At 32.9% G+C, this 23,674-nt stretch overlaps 3 protein-coding genes across 4 annotated transcripts in view; 2 read left to right on the forward strand and 1 right to left on the reverse strand.

Annotated features, from left to right (window-relative positions):
* Nucleotides 1-17,097, forward strand: part of LOC126738747 (kinesin-like protein subito) — a 48,952-nt gene extending 31,855 nt beyond the window's left edge. For both annotated transcript variants that reach the window (XM_050444183.1, XM_050444184.1), the window contains exons 9-12: nt 6,609-6,837; nt 6,906-6,983; nt 8,234-8,504; nt 16,270-17,097. In XM_050444183.1, the coding sequence (XP_050300140.1) occupies nt 6,609-6,837; nt 6,906-6,983; nt 8,234-8,504; nt 16,270-16,423 (732 nt within the window). In that variant the 3' untranslated portion in view covers nt 16,424-17,097. The remainder of the gene's footprint in view (nt 1-6,608; nt 6,838-6,905; nt 6,984-8,233; nt 8,505-16,269) is intronic.
* LOC126738759 (uncharacterized) lies at nt 3,757-5,332 on the forward strand. Its single transcript, XM_050444198.1, has 3 exons — nt 3,757-4,655; nt 4,723-4,848; nt 4,908-5,332. The coding sequence occupies exons 1-3, from the start codon at nt 4,272-4,274 to the stop codon at nt 5,169-5,171; spliced, it is 774 nt and encodes a 257-aa protein (XP_050300155.1). The 5' UTR covers nt 3,757-4,271; the 3' UTR covers nt 5,172-5,332.
* A 3,235-nt stretch (nt 17,098-20,332) lies between the features above and the next one.
* Nucleotides 20,333-21,567, reverse strand: LOC126738756 (uncharacterized). Its single transcript, XM_050444195.1, has one exon. The coding sequence runs from the start codon at nt 21,434-21,436 to the stop codon at nt 20,342-20,344; it is 1,095 nt and encodes a 364-aa protein (XP_050300152.1). The 5' UTR covers nt 21,437-21,567; the 3' UTR covers nt 20,333-20,341.
* Nucleotides 21,568-23,674: the final 2,107 nt, after the last annotated feature.

Below are 23,674 nucleotides of genomic sequence, written 5' to 3' on the forward strand. Positions count from 1 at the left end.
TTACCTGATCATATGGACTTATCAGATTCTAATGAAATTAATAAGTCTGTAAAGAAATTTAAGCCATTACAATTTAAGGATCAGGGCAAATATCTTTGTGTTAGCCATAAGTTTAACCTCACAAAGGAGGTGAAAGTTGTAGCGAGGAGTGAAGTGAGGCGAGAGCCAAAACCTCTGAGGGAAACCATCTATTGCAATGAGCTTATGTTTCAGGTATAAATTTTCTATATTTCATTCCTAAAAGTCATAAAGACTATTATGAAAATTTTTTAACTTTTTTTGTATAATATCGGACAACCATATATCAGCTAAAAATCTCAAATCACCACTTAAAGCCTTGAGAAATAAATTTTCCTAGCAGCCTGTAAGTAACTGATTAGCACATTTATTTCCTTTTCATATTTTTGTAGAGCATTCATGGTATATCAATGTAAAGTTCTAGTTTTGTAAAGCTCTTTTAGAGGGCATCTTGTTACTTGATTTTTTTTTAAATAAAAACTACCTCAAATTTCTCAAAAACCATTAGAGGAATTGCCTCTTATCAAATATACTTTTTTTAGATCAAATGAGTGGCTTAATCTAAAATTTGTACCCAAACACCTTTTTTCCATTGGCATAGAAATCTAAAATGTACTGATATCAAAATAATTGTGATATGGGTTTTTTTGCCTCACAAATTATGTAAATGTACTAAATTTTGGAAAAATTAATTTTTCAAATTATCAAAAAAAGCAATTTTTCAAATTTTCATTTCAGCATCTTCTAGAGCATAACCTTAGCAAGTTTATATCAAGGTAAGCTTACTTAAATTGAAGAATATGTGGTGGGTTTTTGGTTAAAACCCTTTACAGATCCATAGCCATGCCTCCGCATAGCACTACTGCACCATGGGTTTACATCATCCATTAATTTGCAGAGTGCATTGTAAAATTTAAAATAAAAATATAATATAAAAAAGGAAATAAAAGCATACGAATAAGGGACACATAATAATATCATAAAATTTGAAATAAACTTAAGGAAATGGTTAAAAACTTAAAATAAAAAATTAGAAATCTATCAAAAATTGTCACAATAAAATTTATTTTAATTATAATCATTTGGTAAATGGTTGAAGATGATCTTAATGCTCTTGTAAAAAATAAACGATTGATGAATGAGGTATAGGTAATTGCAATTTCGAAGCATTTAGAGTCATGTCATTGTTATAAGTAAGACCTGTTTAAAACCTGTGACAATATTTATGGATAAATGTAACTGTTTTAAGAATAAGTAATCCATATAGGGTTAAAATACCTTGATTTTTAAAAAGAATTTTTAAAGAGACCTACTACTTCTCTTCTTCAATACCAAAAATGATTCCATAAAGCTTGATTGTAGAACCCCCAAAAACTAAGCCATTACTCTTTAACTCTATCAGAGCATAGTAGGCATATGATTTTGCCATCACATACCAATTCAATGACTGTAATTCTGATGACAAAACATCTGGATGATATCTTCTTTGAAAGAATTATGATACAAGATTTTAAACTCAATTCAGTGTCCACAATATTTGTCTACCAGATATAATAATGTCCCTGAGCATTTAGTCTCAGGTCAACATTCACAATTTTGGTTAAAATGTGAGATGGGCCTATAGTTAGAAGTATCATCCAAGTCTTCACCTTTGTGAAAATTAATAATCTTAACTAATTTTAAACATGGAGAAAAGTACCAGACTTCCAAGAAATATTAAGCTTGAGACAAGGTATTTAGATTGTGGTCAGACAAACCTGCAAATTCCTTCTTTCTTCAAATAGAAGATCCAAATAATCCTTTAAGAACCATAAAAGATCCTATAAGAACCAAATAGATAGACCATATTTTCAATGACTAATATGGATTTAATGCTGTCTTTATAGAATTCATTTAACAATTTCAGAGATAACTCCCTTTTATTAATGCTAGAGGAAAATTTGTTTTTTTTTTTACGAATATATCCTTTATTATTGACCTACTCTTCTTTTGCTTATTAGATGGTCTCTACAATAGAAATCCTTTGCGGGTTTTATACATTTTCTATTAAAAGATAATTATTAAAATAAGTGTGAATGGAGACAAAGTGGTTGAAAGTTGCTGTGAATTTCCCCAAAAATTGGAATTGTGAAAATCCCCAAATTATAGAATCTGTGGATCTCAAAACATTTTCACAAGTGGTAGGTACATCATTATAAAACCTATCATATATTAATTTAATAACTTCGGTTTTTTTTTAAAAATAATTTTGCTGGTTTTTTTACAGAAATCATGTTAGATTCACATAGAACGGCATAACGATCAGATAAGTCTGCATTAATTGCAGTACAGTTACTTTTAGAACAAACATTAGAACTTACATCTATTAACAGACAAAAACTGTGTAACACAAGTTGGACTTTAAACATGCATTACTAGAAGTATTAAATAAATAGTCAGTCTTGTGTTTTCAGGCATATATCAGGGGAATATTAGTTATATAAAATGCTTAAGGAAGATGATATATTGAGCAGAAAATAAAATCATTTAATAGGTGTCCATAAGTGCCCAGCTATACAGAGCGATTTTTGTACCTAAAAAATATTGGCCTTAATTATAGTTTTAAAGAACGTTCTAAATAAACGTTCTTTCATGTAATCCAGGCGCGTTCCTCGAGAGAAAATGTCACATTACTCAATATTTCTATTGTTAAGTCACATACAACGTATATAGGCCCCTTAATGAATGAATAAAAAATCATTATCAAGATGGAAAGAAGTTTCTCTGACTATCGAGTGTGGTAGTAAAAAAACTTTCGCCTCTTATTCTTTTATTTCTGGCCATCTATTTCACTTCTCTATTGCTAAAAACTGTTTCAAATGGTTCCATGTAAAACCGGCAGGGGCCACCGAGGTTGTTAATAATAATAATAATGGCTTTATTTTGCAAATTTACAGATATAAACTCAGAAACTAACTAAAAAAACGCTTTGAATACAATTTGCATAAAGAAGCCAGTAACAATTTAAGAAAGTGAACATAAACGAGGTAACTAAGGATTGATTCAAGTTTATATTTTAATGACCTTATAGACCAATTAGTCTAGTCAAAAAATTTAAAAAAGGCCCCTGTTAAAGTTTTAGAAGCATTTCGTATTACTTTTTGGCAAAGAGTGTTTTTTTACTAATTTGACCCCGCTGAATCCGAAAATGCCGGTTGCCAAAGCGAAATCGTAACCGGAAGTGAGATATTCAAGATGGCGTCCGAAATGACCTTAAAACCGAATTTTTTAGCTAAATCTCCTTTGTTCGAGGTAGAAACGCTACCAAAGGGTCTTTTTTATGTTTTCAGACATAACATAGACACAAAACACAGAATAAACTTAGTTCACATAAAAACATATTTTTAATAAAAAAAAACGACAAAAAAAATGTTTTTTCCTCTTATTTTTTCTCTTTTTTTTGGTATTTATTTTTTGTGTGTGTTGTCTATCGTACATTTATTTATTGTGAACCAAGGTATCTCCAGAACGTTTCTACATGTATTTATAAACCTTATTAGTTTTCACCATCGCAGGTTGGTAGCACTGCAACGTGTGAAATTACTGCGCGCTCGTCGAGCTGCGGTCTTTCTGTCTGTTCGCATACCTTTAGTGTGCATTAAACCGTCTGGATGTGTTGTGCTGTGTTATCGAATTTAAAATAAAACTATTGTGAATCCGCTTAGGTGTTAGGTGCGAACAGCTGAAAAAGGTCATTACTTAAAGAATTAGTAAAAGGGATTGAGTGCCCAAAACATCTGCCTGAAAATGATAAAACAGGCACTGTTCTCATAATTGATGGCATGGCATTTGTCTTATCTTTGGGCCGTCCAAATCAAATTGAAACCTTTGGTGAATATGCTGCCTACTTCATCAAAAAAATATTATATTATGGATACAAATATAAAGAAGTTCACATAGTCTTTGATAGATACCGTGCACAATCAGTTAAAGGTGGAACCAGATAAAAAAGATCAAAAGGTTGTGCTCCTGTGCGCAGAAATATTACAGACTGTAACGTACCGTTGCCAAAGGACTGGAGTAACTTCTTGTTTTTATCCGAAAACAAGGCTGACTTATGCAGATTTTTGTCCGAGAGAATTCTGAAGCATAACTTTAACGATCTTGAAGTAGTTACCTCCGGGGGCTTTACTGAGGAAGAACGTGTCCAATCTACAAATGCGAGTCGAAATGTTGACTACCTGAAATCATCACACGAAGAAGCTGACACGCGCATGGTTCTTCATGCCGTTCACAGCACTGCTGATGAAATTGTTGTGATGACGAAAGATACAGACGTTGTGCTTCTTCTTATCTACCACTTTGCTAAAATGAAGTGCTCGCATTTGTGGGTAATTAGTAGTACTGCACGTGATATTAAGTACATTCCTGTACATGATATATGCAGGAAGCTTATGCCGAAGCAAGTTTCACATCTTCTTGCTTTCCACGCAATAACGGGCTGCGATTCGACGTCAAAGTTGGCGTCTATTACAAAAGTTGGTGCATGGAAGGCTTTTTGTGGGACAAATTGCGAGCTTCTGGGACGCCTTGGACAGTGGCCACTGGAGGAGGACGTCCTTAAAAACATCGAGAAGTTTGTCGTCAAACTGTATAAGGTAAAAGAATGCAAATTTTTCAGCTAGATTAAAATAAACTACACCCAGAAAATCTGTTTTTATATAGGTGGATCCCAGCATAACAAGCTCAAACGATGCCCGGAGTTTTTTGTTTGGAGCTGTCAAAAAGGCAGAATTCCTCCCTCCAACAACCGATGCACTTCGTCTGCATATCAAAAGATGCAACTATCAGGTAAGCGTACCAAAAACACAATTGACAAAAATAAAAATAAACTATATTTTTAAAAACAGGTGTGTGTTTGGGAAAACGCCCATATCCCCAAACCGTCACTCCCTAGGCTACAGGACTGTGGCTGGATTGTGCAGAGGGAACAAGTTGTCCCTCTTTTAATGACTCTGGATCCCATTCCAAAGAAGTGCGAGGAAATAATAGTTTGTCATTGTAAAGGACATTGCAATACAAAAAATTGCAGTTGCCGAAGGGCGAATGTGTCTTGCCTCAAACTGTGCACTCCTTGTAAACGTTCTTGCATAAACTCTGGAGACACACAATAAATATTTCTTAAGTCTTTTTTTTTTAAACAAATAAAAACAGTTTTTTTTACACAAATAATTATTTTTTTAAATGTTAACATTAGTCTTAGTATACTTGCACAGTTTGCTAAAAGCCAAAAAGTGCAATTTTAACCGCTTATGATGTACTTTTAAGAAAATATATTTGACCAACATGCTTAGTTTATGTGTTTTTGCATTCCTTATGTGACATATTAATAAAACACTTTGGTCGCGTCCCAACCTCAAACAAGGGAGTTTTAGCGACAAAAAAAACGGTTTTAAAGCCATTTCGGACGCCACGTTGCATATCTCACTTCCGGTTGCGATTTCGCATTGGCAACCGGCATTTTTGGATTCAGCGGGGTGAAATTAGTAAAAAAACACTCTTTGCCAACAAGTAATACGAAATGCTTCTAAAACTTAAATATTCCAGAAATTTGTCTAGACTAAATTGGTTGTAGGAGCCAACAGAATGTTGGACTTTACTCTCAGAAATTGCCTGGATTTATTTTTGGATGCAGTGAGGTCTGTGTATTGTGGCTTGGTTAGGTCACAGCTTGAGTATGGCTCTGTGATTTGGACTCAATTTAACATTTATAAGACCATGATAGAAAGTGTACAGCACAAATTTTTAAGGTTTTGCAATAATAAATACAATTTGGGGCTTATTGCTGACCATAACTATCACACCATTTTATTCACAAGTATTTCAGATTTCTTCCACTGGAAGGGAAAAGGACTATTTCTGATGTCTCTGTTATGTCAAACAACTAAATAGAATAATTTAATGTCCTTTTTTACTTTCTCAAGTCAAATTTGCTGTTCCGCAAAGAGTCTTCAGACAAAACAATTTATTTTCTATTGAGGTTTTTAGGACTAATTATGGGAGACATTATTTTGTTGATAGAACTTTAATTTTTGAAACAGGGAGAATAGATTGGATGTTTTTCATGGATCTTTTCATTCATTTAAAAATATATTAATAAGGATGATGATTCAGACTGAGTAAGATGAAAGTATTGTTAAAACTATTATTATAATTTTTATATATTTAGCTTAAGCTTTTGGTTTGTTAAAACCTTATTATTGATTTTGTACCTTATTTTATTTGTAATGGGGTTCTCCCATCTATTAATAAATAAGTTAATTACAGCTGTTTATATTTTTAAATATTGGCCTTATTTAATATAACCATCAAAGATGTTTCATCTCCAACTATCTTGAGTAGTACTTTTTTCTCAATTAAACATGGTCTTATTATGGACTGCCACATCAAAGGCCTTATACATTTAACAAAAGATTATTTTTAATTAGCTTTTTGTGACTATTGATGTGGCTATGAATGCGAGGGAATTTGTTAATTTTAGCAACATGTTAAAATAAATATGAAAGGAAAGATTTTTTTCCCGATGCTTACTAAATTAGTTTAATTTTTAGTGTGTCTCAAATGGCCTGTGCATAATTCAACACTACGTATGTGACGGAAAACCCGACTGTAAAGATGGCTCGGACGAGAGCCTAGAAACGTGCAATGGAGACCCTTGCAGAGATAAAATCCCCTGCGACGATGGCAGGTGCATTCCAACTGCTTGGTGTTGCGATAGGCACCATGATTTAAATTGTACTGTCACCAATAGACCACGGTGTTGCTTAGGACAATCAGATTGTATGTTAAACATTTTTATTAACACACAACAGTAACCACTTGAAATTATTTTTTTTCGGTATTTTTAGCTTATGAGGAAATGGAATTGGGATTCCCCACACAATCCCAGACCCAACATACTGCTCGATACCTGTTTATACTTGTATGTAAGTGTATTATCAAGTATCACTTTAAATATTTTATTTACGTCTATTTATTTAACAAATAGGTCTTTAGTTTTGGTGTAATAAGATTTTGATATTTTTCAACGTAATTTTTTAATTAGTTATCTTAATAGGTTGCTTCCTGGACAGAAAAAATAAATCTGTATGCACTCAAATACCTAAATAAATTTGAATAATTCTTGTAGAAAAATAGAAAACCCAGCCAAATATCTCGTATGTTTATTGGTAACAGATTAAAAAAATTAGGTGCTATATTAGCCATTGATTTAATGTTTAATGAGATGAAGGGAGAGCTACACTGTCATTAGTTTCATGTCGATGGTTGGTAAACATCTCATTATCTTCTTTTTATACATAAAAATATGCATGCAGAAAAAACATACAGTTTCTTTATGTTAAAAATATCTCTGTTGTATCTCTTTCAGGATATAATTTTGCACAGTTTATAATGGTTTGGATTTAGGTTTATACATTCTCCCCCAAGCTATAAAACCATACCTTAATAGTGACTCAACTAGCGCTTTGTATACTAGAATGGAAATTTTTACTCAAAAAATTTTCCTTAATACGTAAATTTTATATACCAGCTTTCTTATTTTAGTAACAAAATTTATAAAATCTTCACCCCATTTCATATTAAAAGAACTCGTTCTAAAAACAAAAACCCCAAGAAAAAAATAAAAACCCCAAGTCTCAGTCTCAAAAAATCCTTTATATATGTCCCGAAGGTTACATGTTTCACTAATAAAGCATCATCAGACCTTATAAACTAGATGACCTGCTTACTACTAAACTAAGTTAAGTAAAATCAATTTGCACATCCCTCGTAGACAAACCAGACCTAATAAATCCTTCCAAATAAAACACCATCGGACCAACTACGGATATAACTCCCTATTTATCGAGATCGTCTAGACTCGCTAACAATTACTTTGACAGTGTAGATCGTTTTAACTTAACCAGAGAGTATTTAAAGCACAGCTTAAATATTTTATGTGATGTTGCTGATTGTTATAAATGAGTAGATATTTTTGCCGATATATGAATTTGAATCATTTACTTATTGTGGTATGTTGATTGAATTTATTGATAGTACTGTTTATTTTACGTTTCAAATTAGGTTAGGAAACTTTCTGTATTAATAATTATTATCACTTTGTATTTTAATATTTTGATATTCCCAATAACATGCCTGTATTCAGTATTCTAAGACTTAATTTTTTTCTCTGCAGGTGTAGTAAGTATATTATTTTCTGTCATTCTGCTGCTCCTTATCATCTCAAAAGTGGTAATGTTTGCGAAAAAAGCAGCCTTACAACAACAGCAAGCAAGAGTATGTGAAAACATCGCCCTGAGGAACCAGACTAACATAAACGTGATTCCTTGTAGCCTGTATACTTATAGATCGGCCTCCAGTAGGACGCCCAGGTCCGGTAATATTGTCAGGAATATTATTATCGACTCTTCGGATGTTAATGATCCGTTGCTGTTTAATCCGGCAAGGTAAGTTTGATTTATATAATAATAGTTTCAGTTGTTGAAAGAGCCTAAGAAGAAATTAACTTAATTTTTTCCATCCTTCTAAAATGGTAACGTTTTAAATAAATTTATCTATATTTATTGATTATTGTATTGCAAACGGTGTTTATATATTGCACGGCTCTTAAAAGTATGAAGAAATTTTCATTTTTTTCGACAATTTATATAATAACTTTTATTTAAGACCAATCATCGAATTTATCATCTTCCAAATAAGCCTTTCAAACAAAATATCAATAGAAGTTATTTATTTATTACAGAATAGTTCATTGCAGGTTTAAGTCAAGTTTAAGGAGTACAATTTATATTAAATTATACAGGTATCATTGAATCTGAAGTGTTGCTAACTTCTTTATTCCTGAAGGTACAAAGATGGTTGAACTAGCAAAGTTGACACATTTTTTCCGCAGTGTAACATGCATCTGTCCTATCAGACTCAAAATAACGAAATTTGTTTTTCTCAAGATTAAGTCGACATTGAACCGCCATACAAATAAGTATTTGATTTTAATAGGGAACTCTTAAAAAAAACTAATTGTAATGAAATAATGTATTTACCAAATATCAGCAATTCACATGCCCTGAAATATTTTCTCTATACTTGGGTTACCGAACAGATGGAGTGGTCACGTGATCGTTCTGCGCCGGAGTTGTGGCCTAGAGCCTCGATAGGGTTCATGACTTGGGTTTTATTTAATTTTATTAGTCGAGCGGCTTTAGATCGTTTTGGTTGAATTTTCTGCTATTCGAATATTTAAATCTTCGCAATATTGAAAAGTTGAGATTGTGTTTATTTTTTTTGTTAACAAATAATGGCTGACGCGCCACGTATACCCCCATTGTCACCCCCCAAGAAAAGAGTACGAAAACATTTGACCATTGCTGAAAAGGAAGTGATTATGAACATATATAAATATATACATATATAATAAAAGATAAAAGCTACTTAAGTAATTCTCAAAACCAAATTATGATCATAAAATTATATTTTATAATGGCCGTGTTCATCAGAAAAAAGCGCTCCTTGAGCGCTCGATTGTTGCTCAGGTATGACAATTTTTATTGGTCCTTACTATTATAGGCAAAACTTACAGCGCTCAGGTAGCGCTCGGTTCTGATGAACCTGACCAATTACACCCTAAATGTTTGACCTGGCACGATTACTTAAAAGATTACCTATCCTTTTTCGGTAAACCCCAATATATTAACATAACTTTGCATAACAAAATACTTAAAAGGGATTATTATATCATTACCTGGCACAACCTCAAAATCGATTTTACAGGCGACCGTATTATATTTTAAAAAAAGCTGCTTACAAAGCAAAGCTGTACGGTAAAATAATTTAAAATAAGTAGGCATAATTCTCCTCGTCTAAATCTGCCAAGGTTGCATCGATGGGCGGGCCTATATTTCGCTATCATTTACTCCATCTGTTCGGTAATCCGACTATAGCTGTATCTGTAAGAAAATTATGGGAGGGTGTTTCTCTTGTTGAAAATATAATTGACGGGTCTAAGAACCGGAGGTAAGGGTCGTAATCCTAAAGTCGGCATACTTTCTTCCTGTTAAAACACCATTACAAAAAAGGTTCCTACTATTTAACATCTTAACAAATCGCATGGAACATTGAAACTAAATTGCCGCTATGGGTTTTTGCGATCGTTAAGGAATATTTTTTCTGTTTAAAACGACCCTATTAAATATACTCTAAAATATGTGGTTATCATAAAGTAAAATCTTCTGGTGCTAGTTACGAAGGTCTAGTGGAGTGGATCGAACATAATTTCTCCGTCATTATGTATCTCTCCTACCTGGTTATGTTAAAGGTCCCACTCTTATCGGTTGGCAAACCTTTCGCCAAAAACCCTATATAAAATACGTGTTGGCAAAAGTTTCTTCGCAAATCAATTATAAAGCCTATCCATGTTTTTCAATATTAGAGATAGGTGATTGAAGAATATTGCTAAATTTCACTCTTCCTGTGTTATTACCTGGTCCCTTTTGGATCATATCCACACTCAAATGAATAAAAACAGAAGTTACGCTAAGAATCCTTTCGCGAATAATAGAACTCTCTGGGACTTCTCATAAAGTACAGATTGATAAAGTACAAAACTGTCCAAATTGGGACACTTTTGTAGGTTATCTCGATTGCTATAGGAGAGCCTTGCAGCTTTGGTATTACGATGCTACTTTTTTATGAAACGAAATATGCCATTGTCATGTTTCATCAGATTAAATCTTTAATAGGCATAATAGCAGATATTGGCGCCAAGAAAATACTCTTATATTACTCTTTAACGTCAACGGCAAGGAAGGTTGGCGGCTAGCGTTGCATGTTTCATTTTGCGTGGGCAATACTTTTTCAGAATATTTGAAGGGGGTTTAACAGCAGACGCGTATTTAAAAATACTACAAGAACAATTCCCGAACTTTTAGAAAAGAACTTTTTAGATTAGAACTTTTCAACAAGACGGTGGACCAGAACGTAATGCTAGTATTATTCGGTCAGTCCTAGATGATTCGTTTCCGCAAAAATGGACAGCAATCAACGATTGGTGGCCAGCAAGATCTCGCGATCTGTCCAGTTTGGACTTTTATTGTGGGGCTATCTAAAAAAATACGTTTATATGGTGTGGCATACAAATTCTCAACAATTACACTGTACAGCAATCAATAATAACAGCTATAAAGAATTTGCATGCGTATCCCATTATACTTGCAAATGCGACAAAACGCATGGAATGCACGAAAATGGAAACAATTTTGGAACAATTTTTATGATTTATTTGGATACAATTTTTAAAAAGGAAAAAATAAATAATATAAAAAATAATTAATGTAGCCTTTTTTAAAATTAACAGCTCTAGAAGAATCTGCCATTCTATCACAGCTTTCTTAAAAATAATACGGAATTATTTCTATAGAGATGTATGACCATGGTTTAGTATTAGAATTAAGATAATAGGTAATTATTTTATAAACATTGTCTCTTATTTGGTAAATATTGAAATAAATTCATAATATTACATATTTTTAAAAAAGAAAAAGTAAAGTGGATTCTTCTATATAAAAATATGAAATATAAGTGTTTAGTTAAGTTAATGTGTAATCCATTTAGTTAACAAAACATCAGTTTATTTTTTATCTCAAAATTCTAAAGGATTACAAAGTAGCACAGTAATACGCAAACCACATGGCTCTATAACTACCGAGACAACCTACAAAATTATCCAAATTTGGATTCCCTAAAAAAATAAAAATTATAAACCCTGGTAAATATTTGCGCTATTTTATAAGTTTATTGTTTTTAAAACCTTAATAGCGCAAAATATTTCTCTTGCTTGATTTATATTACTTGTATAGGGATGTTTTAAAAAAAAAACCCTTTCTTGACCATAGAAATTGAGCCCTTCTAGTGCCAGAATTAGGAACTGAAAAATTTATTTCAGCAATTTCTTGCCCACTTTTATCAACTGATTTTGTTCTCCAAAACCCCAGGATTATTTATTGACTAGACATGGAACCTCACCATCCTTGTATGTTCTTTAAACTTCAATCTAATTTTAATAAATAAACTACCACTTTTTATTTGATTCCTTCACATATCCCTTGAAACACACGTTTAAAAATTACAATTAAGTGCAAAAGCGCCATCTCATATATTTGAGATTCAAAATTCGGCAAGACTCACTCGATCAAATAGCGAGCAGACTAAAAATATGTGATAGTTAATAGAGGTCGGCATAAGTCAGTTAACCAATTTGCATACCAAAGAAAAAGTAAAAAAAAAAATACAGAAAAATAGTTTATTGCTTTGATTATTTCTATACAAAAGTAATTATGATTTAAAAATTACATTTTGTATTCAAATTGCAGACCGCCTTCCTCAATGCAGATATGACACCGCTTATTTAGGCTTTTGCAGGTTTTATCAAAGAATTCTGGGTTGTTGCGAAGTGCATCAAATTCTTCTTGAATTATCATTTCAAGTGTTCGATGTCACGTAATGGGGTGGCGAACACTTTGTTTTTGAGTACTCCCCACAGAGAAAAATCACATGGTGTTAGGTCGGGTGACCGTGCTGGCCACTCAATTCTTCCTCTTCTTCCTATCCACATACCAATTTCGGCATTCAGGTATTCGCGAACTTCAAGTCCGAAGTGCGGCGGAGCGCCGTCTTGAAATACGGTGACCCACAATCGTAAACTAACAAGTAGTGACAAGTACCATACTTCTCACCTCTAATCGCACAAATTCGGTAAGGCAAGCACCGTTGCCGCGTTCGCACTATTTTTGAATAGCGCAGAACAGCGGTAACTGACTTATGCCGACCCCTATTACGTATTCTTTGTTTTTTATCATTACTATTTATCATTTTTTAAGTAGTTTTGAGATTAAAGCAAGTAACATAAAAAAGTTGTGCAGCGATTGTGGGGAGCAGAATAAGAAGTCGATTTTTATTGAAATGCTTTGCTGGTTTAGTTTAATTGCGTCCCCAAACCTTAATGAAATCCAATGAACTTCACCTGTAGTAGGCTATTCTTTAATGCTCTCTGACAGAGTATTCAGAAAAACTTCAGAAATTATAAAGCCTGTAAGATAAAAGAGCGTTTAAAAGTAGTGCAGATGAGAATACTTTTTGAGGTGTATGATTGGAAAACTGAATTGCAAAACGTACTAAATTCTACTGCGCAATGACATTTTAAATTTAAACCTGCAAAAAGGTTTATTCTTACCAAAAATAAATCAGACTTGGTTATCAGAGACAAAGCACTGTACAGAATAGCGGAAGCAAAAACTTCATGCAAGAAAAGGTCCTAAAGAAATTCCTATTTATTAATTAAATGTGACAAAATTAAAAATATTGGCCATTTTTTAAGACCCCCTATGTTGATGCAGTCCAACTAAACGTTAGGGCATTTCAAAAACATTTTTGAGAACAATGACCAAAATAATATATTAGCTGATGCAGATGAAATAAGATAAACAATAGAGAACTCAGTTTTAATCCGTAATGTCAATTACGGATTAAAACTGAGTTAATATATATAACTGAATTAATAATAATGCCAATTTTTTGTTTAAATGTTTGTCAAGAGTGTAAACATTTATGTTTTACTACTGTTGAAGCCTATTTAGCGATTTGTATACTTTTTCATAGTCTTTGAAAAAGTATATTATTTTTTTTTTAGTTTTATTTATGAAATATATTAGCACATGTGGCTTATTGGGCGACAAAAAAAATACCAGAAGGTTAATTTTTGCATTAGGTTTGAAAATACGTCATGTTCTTTCTAAAGGAAAGTAGTAAAAACCGGTAGGTACTGGCAAATAGAACTTTATTATTATTTATTCAAAATTTACATTGTATGGAAGTTCTTGAAACATTCTTTGGGGTGCAATGGTATATTGCACTTTTCGCACAAAAATTGAACCTTTTTCTTGCGGTAACCACAACGAGATTGTTTTGCTTGATAAATAATTAAATAGTTCATACCGTCAAATCTTGAGTGTAAAACCGTAGTGGGATTTCGTCTTGTTGGGCCACGTTTTGTATCTTTTTTATAGGTTTCTAAAAGATTGCAAGCAATTTGCCTTCTGAACTCAAGCTGATCAAGACTTCCTTCATCTTTTCGATGCAATTGCCAAGCGTTTTGAATAGCCATATCAATACCATGTACAACTAGAGGAAAGTACCATTTTTCCCCTTATAGAGATTCGATAAAGACTAAAGTTTTGATCACTGCGGTCGACGCCGCCCATGAAAGAATTGTACTGCTTTATAACATTTGGTTGAGAAACAAAAATGTGTTTTTTTTTTCATTCTGGGAGAAGCGTTTCACTAGATGACGCGGTGTTACTGAACAAAAGTTAGACGCGATCGTAACAACACTATTGTCATGCCAGCGACAAACCACAATTCCTGTGTTTTCATTTTTTTCATAGCTGCTACTGGGATTAGGGGGTATTTTAATGTACGATTGTCCCTTATTGTACCTGTACCGAAAATGCCTCTAGTTTTTAGTTCAATTAGCAGGTGCCTGGATGAAAAGAAGTAATCAAAAAAAAGGTGGAATCTCGTTTTTGGCCAACATGATTGAAGCACATCTGCATAGGAAAACAACTGACGAATCAAGTCCCAAGTTTTTGTATAAAGCTGTTATCTGCGATGAATTGCCTTGATATGATGTAAACCACACAATGTATCCTAGGCGAAGAGTACCCGCCCAGAGTTTATAACCCCAGCGAATGGGTTTGTTTCGTATAAATGGTTTCGTAGGGTGCCTTCCAAAATATGGTACCATGGCTTCATCTATGCTATGTTCTTGCTCGAAAGGAGCATGTTTTAGAAAATTTTTATTCAAGCCGTCATATAATGGTCGTATTTTAGCAAACTTGTCCGTATTATTTAGATTATTATTATCACACACATGAAGAGCTTTCATTATATGGCTAAAAATTTATCTCGCGAAATAGCCTCAGCAACTTTGGTACTATGACTATCATCACGATTTTCCCAATACATATATCTTTTTGGTAATACTACGTAGCCACTCAAAATAAGAACACCCACAAAACACCGAATTTCGCTATCTGTAACATCACTAATCAAGTTTTTTTGTGCCGCGTATGTATTGGTAAATGTAGTTATCATACTGAATAGGTCGTCGTCAAAGAAAAGCGTGAAGAGTTGTAATGGAGTACTATTTTGTTTGGGTTCGATTTTTGGTATCCAGTAAACATCCTTAGAATCCTGGTAAAGATCTCCGACAAGCCAGGATGCGGATGTTAGTTTTTTCGGAAATATTGAAGCATTGTTTTCTTGTATGCGTAGTTCAGAAAGAGGCATGTCTTCATCTGAATCCGATTCTTGAGCACGCTGATCTTGTTGATCAAAAATTAGCTCTACGTCATTTCTCAGCTGGCTTCCTGGTAAATGATCGATAGTTGTGACATCCTCGTCTCCTGAGTCGCAATCTCTCGCATTTATCATTTGCATTGTCAGGAGGAAAAATAATTATACCCATCAGGAGGCGTTGGAATCTCATCTGTCTCAAGTTCTGCAACTAACTCGTGCAATTTTAACGGTCTCCTAAAAAAATATCAACATTGTAGTACATAATACCACTGTCCTTTTAAAAGAACAAAACAAAAATGGCCGTACGCAAGAATGTAAAAAAAAACTCAAACCAATATTTACACTATAATTGCATTCAAGTAAATGAATTAACAAAATCATATTGCCTAAAGTGCTTATGTTTAATAAGTAATAAATAAACTTACTTCCAATTAGCGATATCCATGTTTCATAAAAAAACAAAACAAAACAATGCAAAGCCGGTACGTAAATAAAGTTATGGTGCGAGCGACTGATGAAATCTTTGAATAGATATGTTTGACAATAAATATCACAGGCGCTATCTATCAACGCTAAGTTAAAGTTATCGATATAACGACATTTTATCGATTGCCTTTTAAAAGGACAGTAGTTATATCTGGGTTAATAAAGTATTTGTAAGTAATTAACTTCTTTTAAACCAAGTTAAAAATAATTGTAGGACACAATTTTTTATAGTTTTTTTTTCATTTTTATTAAATTATAATGTAGACGTCGCATTACCGTCGCATACACCTCACAACTGTTAGAAAGCACTTAAAAAATATTAGTTTTGGCCATATTAAATATTATATTTGAATCACTTTCTTTTCGTTTTTTCTATAGATTTAACGTAATAAATGCGAGCAGCGCATTCGATCAACCACCTTCCTACGTGGACGTGCTACAAAACAATAGATTGGCCGCAGAGCCTCCTCCTCCTTACAGAAGTCAGGACCGGATTAATGTTTCTAGTTTACATACAAACGAAAGAGATTAACTAGTGTTAATGCCTTGCCGCATTACCACTCTAATTTTTTCTTATACACGTCTGGCCATGTCTTAGGTGCAGAAATACCTGAGCATTTATACGCAAGGGGAAATTATAACCAAAAAAAGCGTAGTGAATTCGGATCGTTTAATTTAAATCGAACTATAGTGTGTGATTTTGTTATTGCAAATTAATATCTGCATCTAAGACCTTAGTAAGTTGGCCAGACCCGTATATAAGTATGTATTTTGCAAAATGGCAAGCAGTCATCTAAGTAATACTAAATATGTTATTGTGATCCTCTAAAAGCAATATGTTTTGCAAATATTTAAAAACGTAAAAGTATTATAATTTATTATTAAAAATAAAAATACTGATCATATCATTTATTTGAAACTAAAAAACATATCAAAATTGTGCTAATAAACATCTTACGTTTGATATTATTATATTATTTTAGTTTGTACATGTTTATTTTATTATTGTAAATAGCGTTTTAAAAGTAGTACTTACTTACAATTAAATGTTATGTTAAGTTTTAGTTAGTGTATTAATAAACCCAAGGACAATAATAAATTATGATAAAAGATATTTTTAGTAAGAACATGGTTCATATTGTTCTGTTTTTGGTATAGACTGGATTACTGTATTAGTGTTATTTTGTAATAGAGTTATTTTAATAATCGTATGTTTTATTTTGACATGAAGATATTTCAGGGTGTGATAGTACTAGGTAAAAATAAGAAAAAATATCAAATATCTACTTGGACTAGATAGCATTGTTTAAGATTTGGGGGATAGAAATCTGTTTTTGAAAGGCATTGGTAAAGCAGTAAAGTCTAATTTTCGAATTTCAGTTTTCTTTATTTTAAATTTACCACGACGTTTCGGTTACGAAGTATGTCCAAACGCTATCAAGTGTAAACTAACAACTATTCTACAGGCTTATGTAATAGAGTGTGACATCCGGTTATGTGTGAAGTGCATTAGATCTTGCATTGTTCTGACGACAGATGTGAAAATCAACACTGGACTGGAGGCAATGATGGACCTTTTGGAGGTTCGTCTTCGTAGCTTCTATCTTTAATTTTAAAATAGTTTTTACTTTTTTAAATTGAAGGTACAAGCTACGAAGACGGGCCAACAACACAAAAGTGGTCGCCAACATACATGATGTGGTTTGAGAGAGCACTATAAGCACACTTCACACCAAACTCCAGGTATGACTTTGGATAGGTCGATGACATTCATTATTTGGGACAAAAGAGATATATGGTGCACATTAAGAATATTAGACCAAGGATCGAGTTCACGATGGAGTTGAACACTGAGTCGAACTGCCCTTTTTAGATGTTCTTGTAAAGAACAATGGACGCCTAAGGTCATCAGTCTATCGTCACTAAAACTCCTGATACAACAAAGGCGAGAATCATTAAAACCCTGTATAGTACGGCGGCCACAATGCAATGCAATGCAATGTATGCGGCAACATACGCAATGTTGACCTCAACAAGGAAATAGACAAAATCATTAAAGGCTTACAGCATAACGGGTATCCAAGCAACTTCATAAACACAACTATTAGGAAAGCAAGGAGCCATAGCAACTGGAGCAGGATTTGTAACGATTCCGAACATCAAGAGAACTAAGGGAAGAAAATCAGAAGAATTAAACAAAAAAATCAATGCATCCATGTCCTTCCCTTCGAAGAAACGTGCGAAGTTTACTATAAAAAATCAAGCCAGACTACCTATTGGAAACCAAGAACTGTATATACGGAATCCTCTGCGAATGTAGGGATCACTAGAGGTCACGAGAAAAGAACATCGAAACTGGACCTGAACAGGAGAGGCTTCCAGATGAGGAATAGCAGAATATGCTTGGTTCAATGGCCACAACATACATTAGACGAAAGCAAAGATTTTGTGCAAGGAGCAACATTAGAAGAAAAGAAGATTCGTGGAAGCAAGGATCTTTAGCTAGCCCAGTGTTGATATTCCCAACATATATCTGGAGACCTCTACTGTCAGGACACTGCAAGATTTAATGCACTTCACAAGTGGCCGGACGTCATACACCTCTAGTATATAAGTCTGTAGAATAGTTTTTGGTAGTTTACACTTGATAACGGTTCTAGATAGTTTCCAACCGGAAAGTCGTGCTGAACTTAGCATAGAGACCATATAAATTCAAAAATTGGATCTTACCACATGGTAGAAAAGTGTAAATTTTTTCTCGTATTTTCCATTTTCTCTCTTATATTCGTAAATCAATTTTTGTTAGTAGGTATTTCACAATCATGTATAAAAATTTCAGGTTGCAGTATATAGAATGTTACATTTCATTGAGTTGGATACAATTTTATCTTCTAAACCCTTTTTTGCGCTCTATATAAATCTTGGCACGAAATTTGAATTACTTACTATGGTGTTCTTCTTCTGAAGCAAATTTTGGATATAATAAAAATCATTTATTCCTATAGATCTAGAGTACGTATGAATATGGCACTGTCACTTATTAGTCACTTATATTTATCTTTTTGATATTTCAAAAAGATACATATATTTGATTAAAACTAAGCATTGAATAGAGTTGTTCTGTCAAAGAGTAGTGTCTAAAACTTTCTCAAATGCTGGAAGAATTTACACTTCTGATATGGGCCACATATTTGCATTTCTAGAACTATAATAAATACTAATTCTGCAAGGTGACCAGTCTTCTTAAGCATATTGCAAAAATAGATGTGAATAGTTAAAATGCTTTTCTTTTTAAATGATTCGCGGTAAATCACATGGTTTTTGACGTACTCTTTTGTAAACTATACTACATGGCATTGACTGGCCAGTCTCATGGTCTTGAGCTGCTATGTCATCTATAAAAAGGGTTACTATAACAATCTTCAACAAAAGGACACAAGTCATTTATAAACAGCAAATAGAGAATAGGTCCTAGAACTCTCTCAATCTCTGCTGCTGCTCAAAGGGAAGTCTCAGCCTCTCTAATGCTAGGCCTCACAGTATGGTTTGTTATTTTTGGTGTCAAAAGATTTTGGAAAATGCAGATAACCATATTTAACAGACAACAAGAGAGCACTCACTCTGATGAATGACAATCAATGTCTCAAGTTGTTTGCAGGAAAATACTAGCAGTACACTTTGACAGTAGAGATAAAAAGGATAAGAAAGAAATCATATCAGAAAAGGCCCAATTTCAAAAATTCAAGAGTTGAAATTTGAAATTTAACAACCTTGAACTTAATAATTATTAACACTGATGCTACCTATTGGTTTATTTACATTTTGGGAAGTGTATTTTTTATTTATGATTTAAAAAAAATATTATTTATCTAAAAAAATGACTAAATTATGCCAAGTCCTCTTTTAGAAAACTAATGTAAGTAATTTCTGAATCTAGTTGTAACCTGAGTTTCAATGGGTTTAGAAAAAGGATAACCTAAGCTCTTTAAAAATAACATAGATAGTTATCTAACACTGAATGACACTAATTTCGTGTTACTAGCATGATACAGTTGATAGGTAAAAATTAAAATATACAAATCTCAAACTTACTTATTTATTTAAAAAAATGTCAGTGACATTTCTATAATAGAATACAAGTAGCTTGTATTCTGGGATGAGGCAATTCCTATTAGGATTTAATTAAATAATTATTAATAATAATATATTTAGGATATATTAGAACAATTCCAAACTATACTCACCAGCTACCACATTGTAGAAGTATCAAATAAATCCATTTGTAGTACACTAAAAAACGTACTTTGGTCAACTTGAACCGACATGAGGTGGACATTATCCACTGCATGATAAGCATTTGATTACAGCCCTGATAAACATGAACAGATTGTGAAAATAAGTAGAAATATGTTAAAGATTGAATGATATAATAAAACTAACATTCAATATTCTATATATTTTTATTTTCCTTGCTACTATTATTGCAATTAGCCAAATTATCAACTTTTATCACAGCCAATGGTTTATAAAATCCATCTTCGCCTTTTAAGGTCATATTAGACAAGTGTATACTATCAAAATCACACTCTCCAAAGTCATAGTGTTTAAACAGTTCCAAAATTTTAGTAGCATCAATGCTTTGCCTCCTTCGCTTACTTTTGGGCCCTTCTACATTTTTCCTGTATTTTGTATTGATAATAGTCATGTGAATTTTGACATTTTCCTGGTGCTTTCTAGCCAAACCTCTGTGATAAAAATGATCTGATATGTCATTGACAATCTTTTGTAAGTCATGCTCATCTGATTCATTAACTAAGTTCACCTTGGCATAAATCACATCAGTTTTTTTAACATTTTTGCCCATACATTCTAGAGTTTGTATTTTAAGCTTTGGAGGTTTAGTATTATCTAAGAACTTAAACACATACTCGTGCAGTGCCTTGACAGCCTCAGCCTTTTCATGTTCATCCAATAATGCATACACATCTATTGTCACATGCAGTTTTAAGGGACTAATAAAAATACTTTCATGTAAGTCCTCAATTTTCCCTTCTAAAGTTAGAATTTCCTTCTTAAGGCTCTCAAATCTCTCCAAAATGTTTGTGCTGATGCAAGGTATACATGTAAAGTGCATTGGAGGATGACGAATTCGTATTTCACTTATGGCACTATGTACATGGGTTACAGCATGCAATAATTTGTTTTTGGAGTCACTTTGTATTGTTAAGCATTGAGTTTCAGTGTTATCTGGCAAAACTAGTTCGGTTTTAGGATGAAAGTCAAAATTAAGCTTTGATATTTTTGTGTAGTATTGCATAGGCAGTTTCATGTTCGTAATGAATTTACCAGCAGTTTCTCTAATATCCAAATGGTTTAGGTGCTCGAAATTATCTTCGATTTCTAATTTTTGGCTTTCAAAAATTTGGTCTCGTTGGCGTTTCTTTTTTGTGCTGTTTACCCTGTTGTTTAGCGATCGGATTTGAAAAATCTTGCCATCGATCCACATTTTAACTGGTTTTGTACTATTAAGCATTTTGTTTGCCATTTTGCACTAAAAAATAACAAAAATTAAATTAAAATAATTTTAGAAAATTTTTGCCAAGCATCTAAATATAAACATAGGATCATGTACACAAACAAGATGTATGTATGTGAACTAGTCTAGCATCAGCAACCAAAATCGAGAACGCAGCATATGTCGGTTGCCAGCGAGCTATTTATAGTCCGCGCTTGCTGTTATTTAATATAATAATAATAATACGTTTACTAGTTAGTTACCAAAATATTATATTATAAATTGTATTTATTATACATAAGTGCTAAAACTAATTAATTTTATGGTAACTAGCAGGCCATTAATTGAGACTTCCAGGACCATTTAACAAAATAATGCCTGAATTCTGTTGAAGCCTAGGTATTGCCTAGAAAATACTACAGATTACATACACTTAATAATAAATTACATCACATAATCAACATTAAGTCCTAAAGAAGAGCTTAAAGCAAAAGAAAAAACATCAATACCAGAAGGATAGAGACAGGATCTCTCCTACATTTAGGTAAACCCTATAACGAGACTCAAAGGATTCATTCAGATTGATGTTAAAATTACATACCGAATCCGAAATTATAGTTGTATTTGACTTAGAAAGTGCCGTTACATTCTTAAAAGTTAGTTCGGAAGAAGCAAACTTTATTTATGTAAAATGAGCAATGGAATATAAAAAAGACTTCTTAAATAATTCTTTAATGTGCGATGGGATAATTAGCAGATCCTTCCTCCTAATATTAAAATTATGCAGGTGTTTTAAATTTAAGAATGTTATAAAAAAATAGAGTGTATGTAAGTCTCTTCGGCAGTACATACTCAACCAGTTTGCTTCAGTCAACTTATGAGATATGTGGTTTCTCCTCCTCACACCATAAATAAATCGTAGACAACAGTTTTGAAGCTTCTGAATTCTGGCCGCGTCAGAATAATCAAGAAATTTAATAAATATAATGCCCTGTATGTATCTCGCGAAATTCCCAAGGCATTTTAATAATTTTTAATTTTCAAGTTTCCGTGTTTTAATTGTAAGAGTTGCGGTTGGCACTTCACTCTACTTAGTACTTCATTATTTGTTATATAGTCGATCCAAGATATCTTCAGGATTCTTCTGTAAGCCCACGTCTTGAAGGCCTCAATTCGTTTCTACATAGCCTTAGACACTTTCCAACTTTCCACTCCCTATAGGACTATTTTGGGCAGATGTAGCAATTTACTATTCGTTTTTTCAACTCCAAACTGAGATCTCCGTTGGTGAACATGGTTCTCATTCTCCACAGAATAAAGATGATCCGCTTATCCTTGGCGTCGAGCCCACTCTCTCCAATGATTCCTTCATTTTATCGTATTGACACCTATCGAATGCTTTAGTGTAGTTCACAAAACATGCGTATACGTTGAAATTAACATCTCTGCATCCCTAAAACAGCACTTGTACTGCAAGAAGTGCCTCACGTGTTCCAAAGCCATTACGAAAATATTAAAATTAACATTTGGAAAATAAAATAAGAAAAAATTCCACAAATAATAAAATTCCACACAATATTACATTGATCTAGGTTAATCAAGTTAAAAACCCATCATAATTCGGATTTGATATTATCTTGGTTAACATTTAAGACACAGAATCGGTTAAATTAGCTAACTAGGAGGATTTTTTTCCTAATTAAGCTGGTGAAAACAGCTTAATTAGGCATCTCGTTTTTTAGAAAACGTACCTTGGTTAAATGGTAATCCCCTATATATTTTTATATAAATCCAAAGTTAATAATTTTCTTAATATAAAAGTTTATTTACACTAATAGCATAAACCTGAAAAATAACAAAGTTATAGAGATATTAATAATTTTACCAAACTGAGGCAAGTCGGCTTTGAAATATAAAGATATCATCAAATAAACTTACTTAATTTTCAATAAATGAGCAACAACATAACCATCTTGTGCAATACATTTCTGAGCACACTTAAGCGAGTGTCTTGTGCTCTTTAAGATTGATCCTCCAGCTATTGCCTCAATAATTTAATAATATGTGTTCAACTTTCATCAACGATTCTGTTTGGTTATACACTGCCATTCTTTATGTAACCCGAAAAGTAAAAGTCGAGATAGATTAGGTCTGGTGACCAAGGTGGACAACGAATCGGGCCACTCCATTTCGTTAACCAGTATATTAAAAAAATATTCATACATCATTTAGTTGATGGAGAGATGCTCCATTCTGTTGGAAATAGAT

The sequence above is a fragment of the Anthonomus grandis genome, chromosome 7 (genome assembly GCF_022605725.1).
Source record: "Anthonomus grandis grandis chromosome 7, icAntGran1.3, whole genome shotgun sequence".
NCBI lineage: Eukaryota > Metazoa > Arthropoda > Insecta > Coleoptera > Curculionidae > Anthonomus > Anthonomus grandis.